Source organism: Hemicordylus capensis, chromosome 4 (assembly GCF_027244095.1).
Source record: "Hemicordylus capensis ecotype Gifberg chromosome 4, rHemCap1.1.pri, whole genome shotgun sequence".
In the NCBI taxonomy this organism is placed as follows: domain Eukaryota; kingdom Metazoa; phylum Chordata; class Lepidosauria; order Squamata; family Cordylidae; genus Hemicordylus; species Hemicordylus capensis.
In genome coordinates this window covers 237,859,071-237,873,295 of record NC_069660.1, presented here as the reverse complement: position 1 = coordinate 237,873,295, position 14,225 = coordinate 237,859,071, and the positions used below count along the sequence as shown (strand labels likewise).

Genomic DNA, 14,225 nt, shown 5'->3' with positions numbered 1-14,225 from the left:
TGACTTCTCCAAGACTGCAGGCAGGAGTCTCTTTCAGCCCTATCTGGAGATCCAGGGAAGGAACTTGAAAGCTTCTGCATGCAAGCATGCGGATGCTCTTCCCAGCATCCTTATCCCTTGTGGCAAACGTCGTACAGTGCTCACATGTAGTCCTCTCTAATCCTTCCTGTCTGTTCTCTAATACAAGCAAAGCCTCCCTGTGCCTGTCTTTCCCCAAGCCATGACTCTCCCAATTGCTCATGAGTGTCTGCTACACAGTCACAGAATAAATACACCAGCTCTGGGGGAAACACAGCTGTAGTTCATTCAGAAATTCACTCATTTGCCTGTTCCATCCTGTCTACCCATTTCTTCTCCTCCACTTTCTGTTTTCCCTAGCAATCTGTCTTCCAAAGCTCTCCTTCCTCCACTACTCTATCCCTTTGCCAGTCCTCACTTGCCTTCAGAATAACCTGTTCTAGGATTTTATTTCTTGTAGTCTCTATGATTGTCAGCCACTTTAGCCATTACTTTTTCCAGTAGGTGGACTATCCAAAAGAAATTTGTTCCACTAATTTCCCTACATAGGTGTTTTATTTTGCTAGTTTGCTAATCAAAGTTTGCTAATCAAACTTTAATTCTCTTTCAATAAATTTGAGTGTTTGTTTATTAGAAAGTTTGTCTCCTCCCTTTGTATCACGTCCACAGAGCCCTGGGAGTAAAGGTCTTGAGATTGACAAACATGTTTTGCTCATGTAAAAAATAGGTTGCTTACCTGTAACTTATGGTCTCTGTGGGGATCCATGGTCACTCACAACTGGGTCTTCTGCACCTGCGTAGGAGGCTCGTGGAAGAATCTATATGTCCCTATAGGTGCTCTCTGGCCCTTTAAAGCATAGTGGTATTGGAGCCTACAAAACCAGCGGTAGAGCGCCTTCCTCTTCAGTTCTTGAATCGGCTGCTGCGAATGGACTGACAACATTGAGAGATAGAGAAGACAGCCTGCAAGCCACAGCAGCCTAGGTATGTAAACAGTTCATGCCAAGCCAGCAGAGGGGATGGCTGGTCGGGTGTTGTGAGTGACCATGGATCCCCACAGAGATAATAAGTTACAGATAAGCAACCTGTTTATCTCTGTAGGGATCCATGGTTCCTCACAACTGGGTGAGTGACTAGCTTCCGTAAAGAGGAGGTGGGTGCTAGTGGTCACATTAGTTTCTTCAAGACCACCTGACCAAAATTGGCCTCTGAAGCAAAACACAAATCCACAGCTTAGTGATGGCCAAAGGACCAAAGGCCCGAGGACCAGGTGGCAGCCTTGCAAATGTTCTTCATACTGATGCCCGAGGTGTGGGCACCTGAGGTAGCCATGGACCTAGAGGAATGTGCCCAAATTTTAGAGAGCGGCTGGACGCCTTGCTTCTTATAACAAAAGAAAATCAGTTGCATCAGCCAATTGGACAATCTTTGTCTAGAAATGGTGAAACCTTTACTAGCTACTGCATAGGAGATGAACAGCTTGTTAGAATGCCTGAACACCTTTGCGTGATCCAGGAGATAGGAGGAGGAACCTGGGGACATTTAGGCTGTGCATAGAACACTCAAGAGGTGTAGATAGGTCACAGAAGAGTGTAGGTAACATAATGTCCTGATTGATATGAAAGTCTGAAACAATCTTTGGTCAAAAAGCAGGGTCTGGACACAGGACCACCTTGTCCGGGTAACATTTTGTATAATCAGCCCTTACAGCCGTGAGCTCACTTACATGTCTTGCAGACATGATGGCCATGAGCAAGTCAGTCTTTAGGCACAGCAGTTTCACAGAGGCTGACAACAGCTGCTTGAAGGAGGCCTCTGTAAGTGTGAACAGCACAAGAGAGAGACTCCAAGGCTCAACTGGTGCCTGCACTAGTGTGTGTGGTGTGTGTGTGTGTGTGGTTAATTCCTTTCAAAAAACACTTAGAGTCAGTGTGAACAAAAACCAACTTGCTGTCCCAGCCTGGGTAGCGAGCTGAGATGGCAGAGAGGTGGACCTTAAGGGAGGTGTTGGAAAGACCCAAACCCTTGAGAGAGGCGAGGTAGGGCAGTAGCCTGGAGTGGAGCCTGGAGTGGGTCAAAGCCCTTAGCAAACGCATAGGATGTGAAAATGCTTCCATTTGCACATATAGTCCCATCTCATAGAGGCCTTTCTCTCATTTAACAGAATTTCATCTAAAAGTTCAGCTTCCATGCTATTAGCGGGAAGGTCTGAAGGGCATGGTCGAGGACCAGACCCCCATCTCTTGTGAGGAGGTCCTATTGACGTGGAAGGTGAAGGTAAGAGTTCTTGCATTGCTGAAGGAGAGCTGGGAAACAGGGTTGCCTGGGCCACCAGGGGCAGACCAGGATGCACTGCATGTGCTCTTGCAGTATCTTCCCCATCACTCTGGACATTAGTGGGAAGGGGAGGGAGAGGTTATTTATTTATTTATTTATTTAGCACATTTTTATACCGCCCTAACCCAAGGTCTCAGGGCAGTTTGTCCTTCCATTGCAGCTGAAAGGCATCCCCTAGTGAGTTCGGGCCAATGCCTGCCCTAGAACAGAACAGAGGACAATGCAATGTAAGGTTGTTCAGGGATTTGGATACACTGCCCCCCTGATGGTTCAAATAGGCAATAGCTGTAGTATTATCAATATGGACCTGAGCCACTTGGCCCTGGATAACCAGTAGGAATGCCTTAAAAGCAAGAAAAACTGCTGGGAGTTCCAAGAAGTTAATATGGAGCTCCTGCTACTGGGAGTTCTAACGGCCCCATGACCTGAGGGAACCACAGTAAGTACCCCAACCCTGCATGGAAGCATTGGTAGTGACTGATATCATAGGATTCGGTTCCTGAAAGGGAAACCCTTGTGAAAGGGAATCAGGTAGGGACCACCAGAGCAGGCCTTGCAAGCTATTATCTGGAATGACTAACCACTCGTTTTGACTGTCTAGGTTTGGATGGAAGACAGACAGCAGCCAGAGTTGTAGTCTCTGCATCCTCAAGCATGCATTTGCCACAATCATGGTTGCATGAATAAGACCCAGCAGATGTTGGATGTACCGAGCCCGTTGCTTGGGGGAAGACTGGAAAGTGATCACCATGGAGGAAATGGCCTGGGTACATTCTACAGGTAAGTATGCACATTTCTGGCCAGCATCCAGGATCATAGCGATGTACTGAATGGCACACTGGGAGGTCAGGACAGATTTCTTCAGATTGGCACTCAGTACCAGATCTGCCAGGAGAGTTATGGCAAGTTGTAGGTTGAACAACAGGGTAGACCTCTCTCTAGCCGTGATAAGCCAATCATTCAGGGAGGGGAGCACAGAAATGCCCTGTATACGCAGATAGGCAATGATGACCACCATGCACTTAGTAAAAACTCCAGGGGCAGTACAAAGGCCAACTGGGAGCAACTTGTACTGGTACGCCCTTGTGCCCAGGCAGAAATGTAGGAACTGGTGATGCCAAGGCACTATGGAGATGTGGAAGTAGGCATCCTTTAGGTCTAGGGACACAAACTACCTCTCTTCCCACAACAGTGGAAGAATGGATTGCAGGGAGATCATGCAAAACTTGGAAATTTTGACAAATTTGTTCAACTTGCTTAAGTTCATGATGGGGCGAATCCCGTCATCATGCTTAGGAACATGGAAGTATCTAGAATAATAGCCAGAATGCATGGAAGAAGATGGAACTGTCCTTTTGGAGCAGCGAAGAAACCTCTTATTCAAGGATAGGAGTTGAGTGGGTATATTTTTTGCCTGCATGGGCAAGTAAAGAGTCAAATTCAATAGCATAGCCACTGGCCACTATGCACAATACCCAGGCATCTGATGTTACTTGACACCAGGAAGGGAGCAAGATGGATAGAGGCTGCGGGAACAAGGACAGACACTTCCAGGTCCTCATCATTAAAAGGACTGCCTAGATTGGTCCTGAGGCTTGAATTTTTGTTGGCCCTTTTGGTGTTGATGGAAGGTACGCCTAGTGTACTGTCTAGACCCACATCTAAAATTTCCCCTGTCCTGGGAAGGCCAGGGTTGGTATCACTGCTTGTAATTAGGGTGGTACCTGTGCTGGAAAGACGAGGTTTGAGACTGAGCGAAAGTCTTAGCGGTATATCTAGACATTTTCAGTTTCTCCACCATCTCATCTGTGTCTTTAGAGAATAGCCCTTCGCCGTCGAATGGCAGATTTTCAATTTTATCTTTCATGCCTGACTCCAAAGGTGTGGACCTGAGACAGGCATGGCGAGGAGAGCAAGGGACCCAGTCAGCACTTTGGACTCCACTTCTGTTAGGTGTTTAGCTGTACTCAGATGCTGCCTGGTAAGTCAGCAGACTTGGAGAGTGCCGATAGGAATTTGGCCTTAAAGGGTTCAGGAACATCAGCAATGGCCTCTTTCAACATGTTCCAGAGAGACTGTTGATACTTGTCCATGCAGGCCAAGTAGTTGGCAACTTTAAGGGAAAGGCAAGCCAAGGAATAGAACCTTTCTGCCATAGAGTCCAATTTCTGGCCCTCCTTATCCACCGGTGCTAAATATTTCTGTGTGGACTTTGCTTGCAGTGCACAGTCTACCACCAGTGAGTTTGATGCCAGGTGTTTGAACAGAAATGGGCAAGAAGTCTCTTGAACCCGATACTGACTCTCCCTCATTTTATAAGGAAGAGTGGATGTCACTGGGGCAGACCAAGCAGCTTTAGAGGCAGAGACTAAGGTCGGCAGCATAGGCAGTGCTGTAGGGTGAGCTACAGATGTAGAAGCCAGGTAGCCGTAAACAGCATCTTTGATCATATCCTCAGGAAGAGGTGTGTCCAGGCCTAGGGCTTTCGCCATCTCCTATATTTGCACACAGGAGAGATTTAGTAAGATTTAGATTTAGTAAGATTTAGTCTCCTCTGTTGGAGAATTAGACAGTTGGGCACCCACATTATCGTTTGGTGACATGCCTGGTGGAACTTCCGAGACTTCAGAGTCAGGGTCAGAATGCATAAGAAGACCCTATCAGTATCAGGATCCTCAGGTAATAAGAGTCTTGGGACAGGGTCCCGCAGGAGGAACAAGCTGTGCAGGCACAGATGGTATTGTAGGAGCTGCTGGACATGGCACAGGCTCAGAAGGGAGCTCAGGTGCAGGTGATACTGGCAGCACAGGTGTAGGCGGTGGAGACCTGGGCAGCGGCAGAGCAGGCCTCGAAAGAACAGGTGGTGTGGCAGGGTGTTTAAATGGATCAGCCAGAGTAAAGGGTGCTGGAAGAGTCTCTCAAAGATGCATCGATTTCCATAGCCTGTATTCTTGGAAGTCATATGGCAATGCCAGGGAGCTATAAAGGGAGCAAGTGCAGAAACACTCCCTTGCCCTCAAATGGGTCAAAGGCCCCTGTGGAGCTGCTATAGTTCAGGAGGTCCCTTGGACATGGGAAGCGAAAAAGTGGAAACGTTCTTTCCAGGGCACAGCCGATGAGCAAACCGGCAACGAGGTGGAAAGGCCACCCGTAGGAGTTTTGGGAACCGGCAGAGGTGAACTAGGTTCATCCATTTCAAGACATTGGGACAGGTGAAACCTTTGGAAATAGAGCCTGATGGTGTTAAATTTGCAGAGCTAAGTAGGTGTTCCAGTTCTTGTCAAAGTAGGTTTGCTGACACCGGAGAGTCTAAAGAATGTGTAGCAGGCTGCAATGGCAAAAGGCGGAAAGGAGACCAGGCAGGCATCAACTCATGAGAGATGACAATAGGCAAAGACGGCACCGAGTGTACAGGTGAGAAATGAAGAGCAGTCAATTCGGTGCTGAGAGAGGTCCTCACCTATGGTGTTGACACTGCTGCGGGTGCCATCGATGCTGGGGCCAAAGTCACCAATGCTGATAAGAGCAGGTGTTTTGGGCCTGAAGGAGTCGATGTCAAAACAGGAGGCACAGGTGTTGAAGATATTGAACGCCTTCAAGCCGGAAGAATAGGAGGTGATGGCGGTGGAGTGCTGAAGTCCCTTGATGCCGAGCGGATCGGAACTGAAGCTCCTGATGTTGGAGGCTTGGAAGAGAATGAAGGCCGAGGTGTAAATGAGGTGGCTGGCTGTGCTGTAGAAGGCGGAGTCTTAATGGCAGATGACATTGATGACTTAAGTATCAAATCCAGGGCCGAATGCAACTTTGGCAAAACAGAGAGCATTGAACTCTGTGTTGAGGACTAAGCATGCTTCTCACACTTCTTGTGTGGCTCTTCTATAGATGAGCGGTGTTGGTCATGCTTATGTTTCTGGGAATGCTCGCAGCCTCTCTTCAAGGGCTTCTTAAAACCTGCATTTGAAGACGTGGTAGATGCCGACAGGGTTGGTACCGTGGTGGATGCCGATGGCACCAAGAGGCTAGACAACGCAGATTTCAGTGGTGATGGTAGGCTTGGTCTTGGGGTCCCCGGATAGAGAATATTTTCATACCAAGAGGCCTTTAGTCATAATTCACTGCTTAAATGGGTCTTTTTCTTAAATGACAAACAGACCTTGCAGGTACTGGTATTATGACTATCCCCCAAACATATGAGGCAATCAGCATGGCCATCAGAGGAGGGCATAGTGCCCCTGCAGGCTGCACACCTTTTAAAACTTTCAGGAATAAACATAGCCAAATCCAAAAAACTATCCGAGGCCAGCCCAATCAGAGATAAATTGCCGTCCAGAAACACAGTCCAGAGAGCAGTCAAAAACAGTCTGAGGTCAAACAATCCAAATAGAGCAGTAAATCCGAGGGACAGAAGAATAGTCAAAAACACAGTCAAAAGCACAGAGAGTTAGATAGAGAGTTGTCAGAAAACAGTCCAAGTCAAAACCAAGAAAACCAAGCAAACAGATCAAATAACAATATTCACTTTCTCACAGGAACAAGGGAACAGGAGCAGATCCTTCACAAGGCAGCACAAGTGGCGGATGAGAAAGAATTGAAGAGGGAGGCACTCTACAGCCAGCTTTGCAGACTCCAATATCACTACACCTTAAAAGGCCAGAGAACACCTAAACGGAGCTATTGATTCTTCCTCAGGCCTCCTGTACAGGCACAGAAGACCCAGTTGTGAGGGACCATGGATCCCTACAGAGATGTAATTGCTATGGCAATATTGTTTGCTTGACTTCTAGACACCCTCAAACAGCTCTTTTTAATTATGTCAAATCTGACAGAAATCTGACACAATAGAGATTTCATGCTGACATTTCTGATATGATAGCTGCACCGCCCCAGTGCCAAGTTGCATTGAAATTAATCTGCCATTTCCAGACATGGTCGATGTTGACTTCAAAAGCACTGTCATTTCAACATGCACAGCCCTACTGAAAACATTATAAAAATCAATCTTTATTTTTATGTTCCAAGACCAGCCAACAAAAAAATACAATGAAAATTATGAAAACACACATACCATCATCAGATTCTTTCTTCCTTCGTCTCCCTTCTTTTCCATACTTTTTCTTCTCTTTGCGCCTTTGTCGGAGGGCAGTTTTAGGATCAGTAATCCAGGCCTGGTAAACAAACTAGAGGGAACCAATACATTTATTTCAAGCTCCTCAGTAAATAAACATTAAACTAAATGATATCTATCTATCTATCTGTGATCTTAAGCAAACATTCCCAATTCCAATCCAAACACCTCAAATAAAGTTTGCAGTTTTTTGAATACTGTTTGGATTCATTTAATCCATGAAGCAAAACATTATCACAGTTGTGGATATTTATCAATGTTATAAGAAACCAGAAAATGCTAGAAATTAATCCTTAGCATTTGTGGAGACGAGCTCCATGGCGGCAAGCTACCTCTGTAGACCGAAGAGGTTTGTTCTTATGGTTTCTTTTTAGACTGTGAGCCCTTTGGGGACAGGGATCCATCTTATTTATTTATTATTTCTCTATGTAAACTGCTTTGGAAACTTTTGTTGAAAAGCAGTATATAAATATTTGTTGTTGTTAATGCAAGAGCCTTCCACTTACAAAAGGATCTCTTGCATCAGCACAATTCTCCTTCTGCTCATGGAATGCCTCTGCATGAAAACGCCTAGTTTTGAATTCCAGGAATTAATACACAGTTTACTTTAAACTACTAATGAACTATTTCCAACAACTCATTTAAACTGATCATTGGCATTTAAAATACAATATAAAAGTTTTAGGTTTTATCTAATGTTTGCAAACTGCCCTGCTGTCTCGAAAGGTATCTGTTAGCTACATCTTTAAGGCAGGGGTGGAACAGGAATGTATGATGCTGTCATAAGCATGCATTATGCATTTGTTTCCCCACCACACAACCATATGATGAAAAAGATGATGAACACAAATATAAGTGCTGTGTGATAGCAGTTGAGACAAAATATGTACTTTTGTCTGTATGATTTTCATTACAAAATGAAAATCATATTCAGCTGGCATTGCATCATTTATGCAGTTCACTAATGAAAGACATTAGCTACAGCCATACATATACATGCAAAGGGGAGGGGTCAGGTGAAACAATAAAACAGAACAGTTACTACTTTTGAAACAAGCATGCACAAAGTGTCTCAGGGAAGCTGGAACACACCATTATTGGAGGTAATACTGTAAATGCTGCTTTCATTTTATTTATTTATTGCACTTCTGATGTACAAAAATCACTCTGGTGTACATATATCTTTAGCACCTCCTCAAGGTTTCTTAATGAATGCTGAGGGGCATAAAAACAGCCACCTGTTATTGATCTGTGAACACGTATAATTACTAGGAGGGAGAAGTGCTGTGAGAAAGACCATCTCCTTCCTGTTTTTCTCTGGGTCAGTAATGGTAAGTTAATGCAAATGCCATATGCAGAGGTCTTAACGACAAAAGCGTGATATTCACATTTCCCCAAGAATTCTTCTAATAAAAACGGAATCAGGGAAATATAATTTGAAATACCAATATTTACTGGACCTAGAAATACCAATATTTACTGGAAAACTCAACAGTTTTTATCAAATCAGCATTTGTTACTGAGATTCTGTATCTCATAGGAACTGAACTGTTATACTAAATCTAACATAGGGGTCCTGCTGCACATATTATACATGTATGCTAAAGGATGTCCCAAGACAGGCTGACAGATTATTGATACCAGAATGATAATGCACAGGAAAAGGATATTTGGAGGCAAAATGTGTTTTGCCATAGTATTTTGCCAGCTTTCTGAGGAAGATGACCATGCTGGGTGGAATCCTGCTCGTACTGAGCAAAAACTCCAACAGAGCCAGCATTTTATCTAGTCCCTATAAACACATGCGACCTAACGCAACCTTCTTAACATAGCCTAAGCAGAAATATCCGAATTATACCAAGATGTGTCTGCATTTTCTCTCTGGGATCCATGATCATTGTTAAAATAAGAGCAATAATTCATCCTATAATTCAATATAGTAAATGCTATACATACCAAACCCTTGTCCTCACATAAAAGAGGGAAAATGCAGAAAAGAGCATGGGATACTCTATGCCAGAATATTATGGGATGAGATCACATTTTACATGGTAGTGAAACATCAAATACCTTTGCAGCTCTGATTAAATACTGAAGAATAGTTTTGGGCAGTTTAATAACTGACTTTGGCAAGGCTAAAATGGCGGAAGCAAATTTCGCAATAGCTCTCTATAAAGAAGGACAAAGCAAGAAAAATTAGTGAAAATATTATTACTGTTATAAGGAATCTGTTGCATGATTCTAGATAGACAACACAGGATTTACACTAATTTAAAATAGGATTAAAAATGAACTGTAAGTATTCCATTTCATAGGTGCACTTTAATTAGTGTAATTAGACATGTAAAAATTATATATTAGTAATATTTATTAGAACACATTCTAAGTGAAAGTTAATTTTTAGTAGATGACAGACACTAGTACATACAGATTCCCACCCCTGCTCCTAACTAAGAACCAGTTCCTCCTAAGCGACCTACTCCAACTAAGCTTCACTAAGAACTAGGTAGGAACTTAGGACCAGCTGAGTTTTGGACCAGCTGCAGTTTTCAAATGTTTTTGAAGGGTCATGTAGTGTGCATTACAATAATCTAACCACAATGGCTGACATCTTAACAAAGTGCTTGTGCTTCTAGGACCCGTGGGACACGATAGGAGCCCTCCCACAACTCCCCCTGTCCCCTTGTGTGAGTGCTTTTGTGCAAGTAACTATGCAAGATTGGAAACATGTTGCTGAGACCTCCTGGAGCATGGGGAACATGGATCTAAAAATTCTTGCACAACTGCAATCATACAGAGGAAAAGGGGAAGTTGGATGAGGACTCCCACTGCACCTGTCATGGATTGTTATGAATTTGGAATGAACTAGTCCTCCTGCTTGACATTAAAACAGCCATCTTTATTTCAACCTTCAACTAAAGTGTTGGAAGACCTTTACGTGTGGAAAACTTTGTTCTGCTTTCCTGATGTTGGAGCCTGCATTCCTTTGCATGATATGGAGGGACACTTTGCTCTGGACAAAAATTTCCTCAATTCTTAAATAAAAACAGGTTGCTTACCTGTAAACTTTGATCTGGTAGAGATCTGTTGACATTGATAAGAATGGGTAATGCGCCAGCACAAGATTCTCGAGGTAGATTGATGCAGCTCGTCAAGGTGACCAAGCCCCACCTACATACCTACAAAGTGCTATTTAAAAGCAGGCCAGGCACCCTGTTCTTCAATTCACCCTGTGCTTCAGGTGGTTGCACATTCTGTGACTTGTAGGTCAGCATAATGAGTTCAACTAGCCATCTGGACATTCTTTGTCTGGAAATGCAGGAACCTCTCAAAGAGCCCTTGTAAGCTACGAACACACACTTGGTGGATCTGAAGCCCTTAGTGCAGTCCAGGTAATATAGAAGCACCCATCGCACATCCAAGAAGTGCATTGCGTGTTCTAAAGGCGAGGATGAGTCCCTGAAGAATGTAGGGAGAACAATATCTTGGTTAAAGTGGAAGTCAGATACCACCTTGGATAAAAAGTTTGGGTCCATACACATTTGCACTTTATTAGAATAGATCCTGGTGTGTGGTGAATCAATCGACAATGCTGTCAATTCACTAACGCGTTTAGATGTAGTTATGGCAAGCAGGAAGGCAGTTTTCAAAGTCACTAGTTGCAGAACTCATTGGTTCAAATGGGGATTCGGTTAAAGCCAAAAGGACCAAGGATATGTTCCATGGCTCTACAGGTCTGTGAATGGGTGGATATAAATGCATGAGGCCTTTCAGGAAAGCCTTACTATCTGGGTGTGAAAAGAGAGTCTTCCCATCACAGCCTGGATGTTTTGAAGAGAGTGCTGCTAGATGCACCTTCAAAGATACATTAGCCAACCCATGTGACTTCAGATCAGTCAGTAGAGGAGAACATCTGCTTAGACAGAAAACCATGCATTCTTGAATAAAATTTTAATCAGAGCCACTTGCCAAGGTAATTACATCTGGTGGAAGACTTCCTTTGGTTAAGTAGGGTGTTACTCAAAGGCCAATTCACCATGCTGTTAGAGAGTGAGAACATCTGGATGCAGGACATTGCCGTTGTCTAGTGCCAGGACATCTATCTCCTGCAGTAGTTTTTGGTACTGGTTTTCTAATACTTTGAGTACCTGTGGAAACCATGGTTGCCTTGGCCACCATGGGGTTACTAGGATACATGATGTCAGAGCAGTCAGAAGTCAAGCAACCACCCAGCTGTTCAATGACTGTGGAGGAAACATATACAGGATCTTCTGCTGCCAGTCCAACTGGAAAGCATCCCCCAGTGATTGCAGGTTATGACCCACCCTGGAGCAAAAATGAGTGCACTTTGTGTTCTCCGAGGTGGCAAACAGATCTGGTACAATGTAATCTGTCTTGAGTTCCTATTGTTCATGTGGGAAAACTCGACTTCAGTTATCTGCTAGGACGTTGTCCAAGCCCTTTATGTGGATGGCTAGCGGGTAGACCTGATGCAACAATGCTATACTTGCAGGCTGAGTGCACAAAGAATCCAGGACACTGTCCCTCCCTGATGGCTGATGTAGGCTAATGCAGTGATATTGTCTAACTGCACACACAGGCACTCTTCCCCTTGGACATCTGGGCTGAAGTCCAGGGTCTTCACAGCTCCTGGGGCCCCCCAAATCCTCTTTAGTCTGTCCCTGGTGGTGTGGTTGCCCGGCCAAGCAGGATGATGCTTAATTTGCAGGGGAGGGAGACCTCCAAAGGCCTTTAGGTCCAGGCTCAAAAATTACCTAGGTGTACCTCTAACTGCACATGTATAACTTGTTGTAACTTGCACATCTTTAACTGGGCATATCTCACCACTGTGTTGCAGGACACCATGAGTCCCAAGAGTCTTTGAATGAGTTGAGTTGGCTGAAATGGATGCTGTTGGAAATGGAGAACCAGGTCCCTGACACACATGAAGCGCTCTTGAGGTAAGTATGCCCTTCTCGCTTCTGTGTCTAAGACTGCTCCAATGCAGTTGATGACATGAACCAGCTCCAGATGGGACTTCTTCCAACTGACTTGGATCCCCAAGTCTTGGAGGAGAGACAAAACATACGCAGTCTGAGAACATAACTCTTCTCTGACTTTGGAGGTCAAGAGCCAGTCATCCAGATATGGATAGACCAATATACCCATAGTCCTTAAGTAGGCCACCACCACAACCATATATTTGGTAAATATTCTGGGTGTGGTGGAAAACCCAAAGGGTAAGACTATTACACTTGATTTCCTATGGCAAATCTCAGATACTTCCTGTGTTGTGTTCTGATGCCAGTGTGGAAATACGCATCTTTGAGATCCAGCATCACAAGCCAGTTCTCCTGATAAAGAAGAGGCAAGATCTCTTGTAACACAATCATGTGGAATTTTCTTAGATGTGCAAATTTGTTCAGGTGATGTAGATCCATGATGGGCCAAATCCTGCCATCTATCTTCAGGATCAGAAAGTAGCAGGCATAAAACCCTCCCGCCTGTGTACCCACTGCACTGGAGTGACAGCCCCTTTTGGTAACAACTCCTTCACTTCTTCCGATAATACCTGAGAGGGTTGCGGGAAACACATCCCCAAAACCTTGGGGTTGTCTGAGCTCTATGGCATATCCCAAAGTTATTATCTTCACGACCCAGCGGTCCGTTGTTATGTGCTGCCAAGCGGGGGCATGGCATGCCAGCTTGATGTTGGATGCTGGTAAGAGTATAGGGTTCATGAGTCTGGTGTTGTCTTTAGCATGCCAAGATGTTAACGCCCTTGTTCGCAGGAAGGGAGAGGATTGGAGTTGTGACAGTGGCTGGGCATGAACCTCAAAGATGTTTCTGAGGTTCTACCTGTTTTGTAAGCTGAGACTGATTAGTCTTCCCTTTGCCCTGATAAGTGTGCTTATGCTAAGGATGATATTGTTTCCTAAAATCATGGCATTCCTGCTGTCTGAATGTGGGATGCTGTTTGAATAAGAAAAATACCTGGACTTGTAGGAAGAGGAGGATGCCGAGAGAGTGAAAGCTTTTGCAGAAAGCATAGATTTTTTCATTCTCTCCATAGAGGAGTCAGTGTCCTCACTGAACAGGCCCTTATCATTGAAAAGTAAACCTTCAATTTTTTCTTATGTAGCTCTGTAGATTAGTAGAGCAAAGCCAGGCATGCCTCCTCAGGGAGACTGCAGCAGTTAGGGAACATGATTCAGACTTGGCTAGGTGTTTGGCAGTACTCAGTTGTTGGTGAGTAAGTGCCGCTGATTTATTTAGTGTCTGCTGGAATTTCTTCTTAAATTCTTCCAGAGATAGGGTGTCCAAATCATTCTGTAGTTCCTCCCATATGTGCCCATATATTTAGCTGTGCAATCTGAATAATTCACTATTTTAATGGATAGGCACAAGGTGGAGTAAATCTCTCTCCCAAAAATATCCAATTTCCTCCCTTCCTTGTCTGCAGGTGCAGTATGGCAATGACCCATCTTAGAAGAAGAGGTGCAGTTGATAACCAGGGAATTGGGAGCAGGATGCTTCAAAAGATACGCATTGTCCTTCTCCTGAATTCAATATAAGTTTTCTAAACATTTAGAAGTGGTGGTTGAGGTATGAATCACCTCCCACACATACTTAGCAGCTCTGGAGATAACTGGGAGAACTGGAAGAGCCACCGGCTGAGACAATTGAGATTTGACCATAAAGTTATAAATGCGATCCTCTATGGTGGCAAGCTCCGACTTGAGGT

At 44.4% G+C, this 14,225-nt stretch overlaps 1 protein-coding gene and 1 long non-coding RNA gene across 17 annotated transcripts in view; one reads left to right on the top strand and one right to left on the bottom strand.

The window, feature by feature from the left end:
• The window catches only part of LOC128323700 (uncharacterized), a 46,477-nt gene extending 39,062 nt beyond the window's left edge, over nt 1-7,415 (top strand). Inside the window, exons 2-5 of one of the 2 annotated variants that reach the window (XR_008306433.1) lie at nt 820-1,002; nt 2,183-2,295; nt 2,957-3,135; nt 6,885-7,415. This is a non-coding gene — a long non-coding RNA (uncharacterized LOC128323700). Of the gene's footprint in view, nt 1-383; nt 1,003-2,182; nt 2,296-2,956; nt 3,136-6,884 lie in introns of those variants that run through there. The other variant, XR_008306432.1, reaches the window with a different exon arrangement.
• PIEZO2 (piezo type mechanosensitive ion channel component 2) overlaps nt 1-14,225 on the bottom strand; it is a 469,614-nt gene that overhangs the window by 109,069 nt on the left and 346,320 nt on the right. For 12 of the 15 annotated variants that reach the window (XM_053247271.1, XM_053247279.1, XM_053247278.1 and 9 more), the window contains 2 exons: nt 9,551-9,649; nt 7,421-7,532 (listed from right to left, as the gene is read on the bottom strand). In XM_053247271.1, the coding sequence (XP_053103246.1) occupies nt 7,421-7,532; nt 9,551-9,649 (211 nt within the window). The remainder of the gene's footprint in view (nt 1-7,420; nt 7,533-9,550; nt 9,650-14,225) is intronic. The other 3 variants (XM_053247277.1, XM_053247285.1, XM_053247286.1) reach the window with 1 other exon arrangement.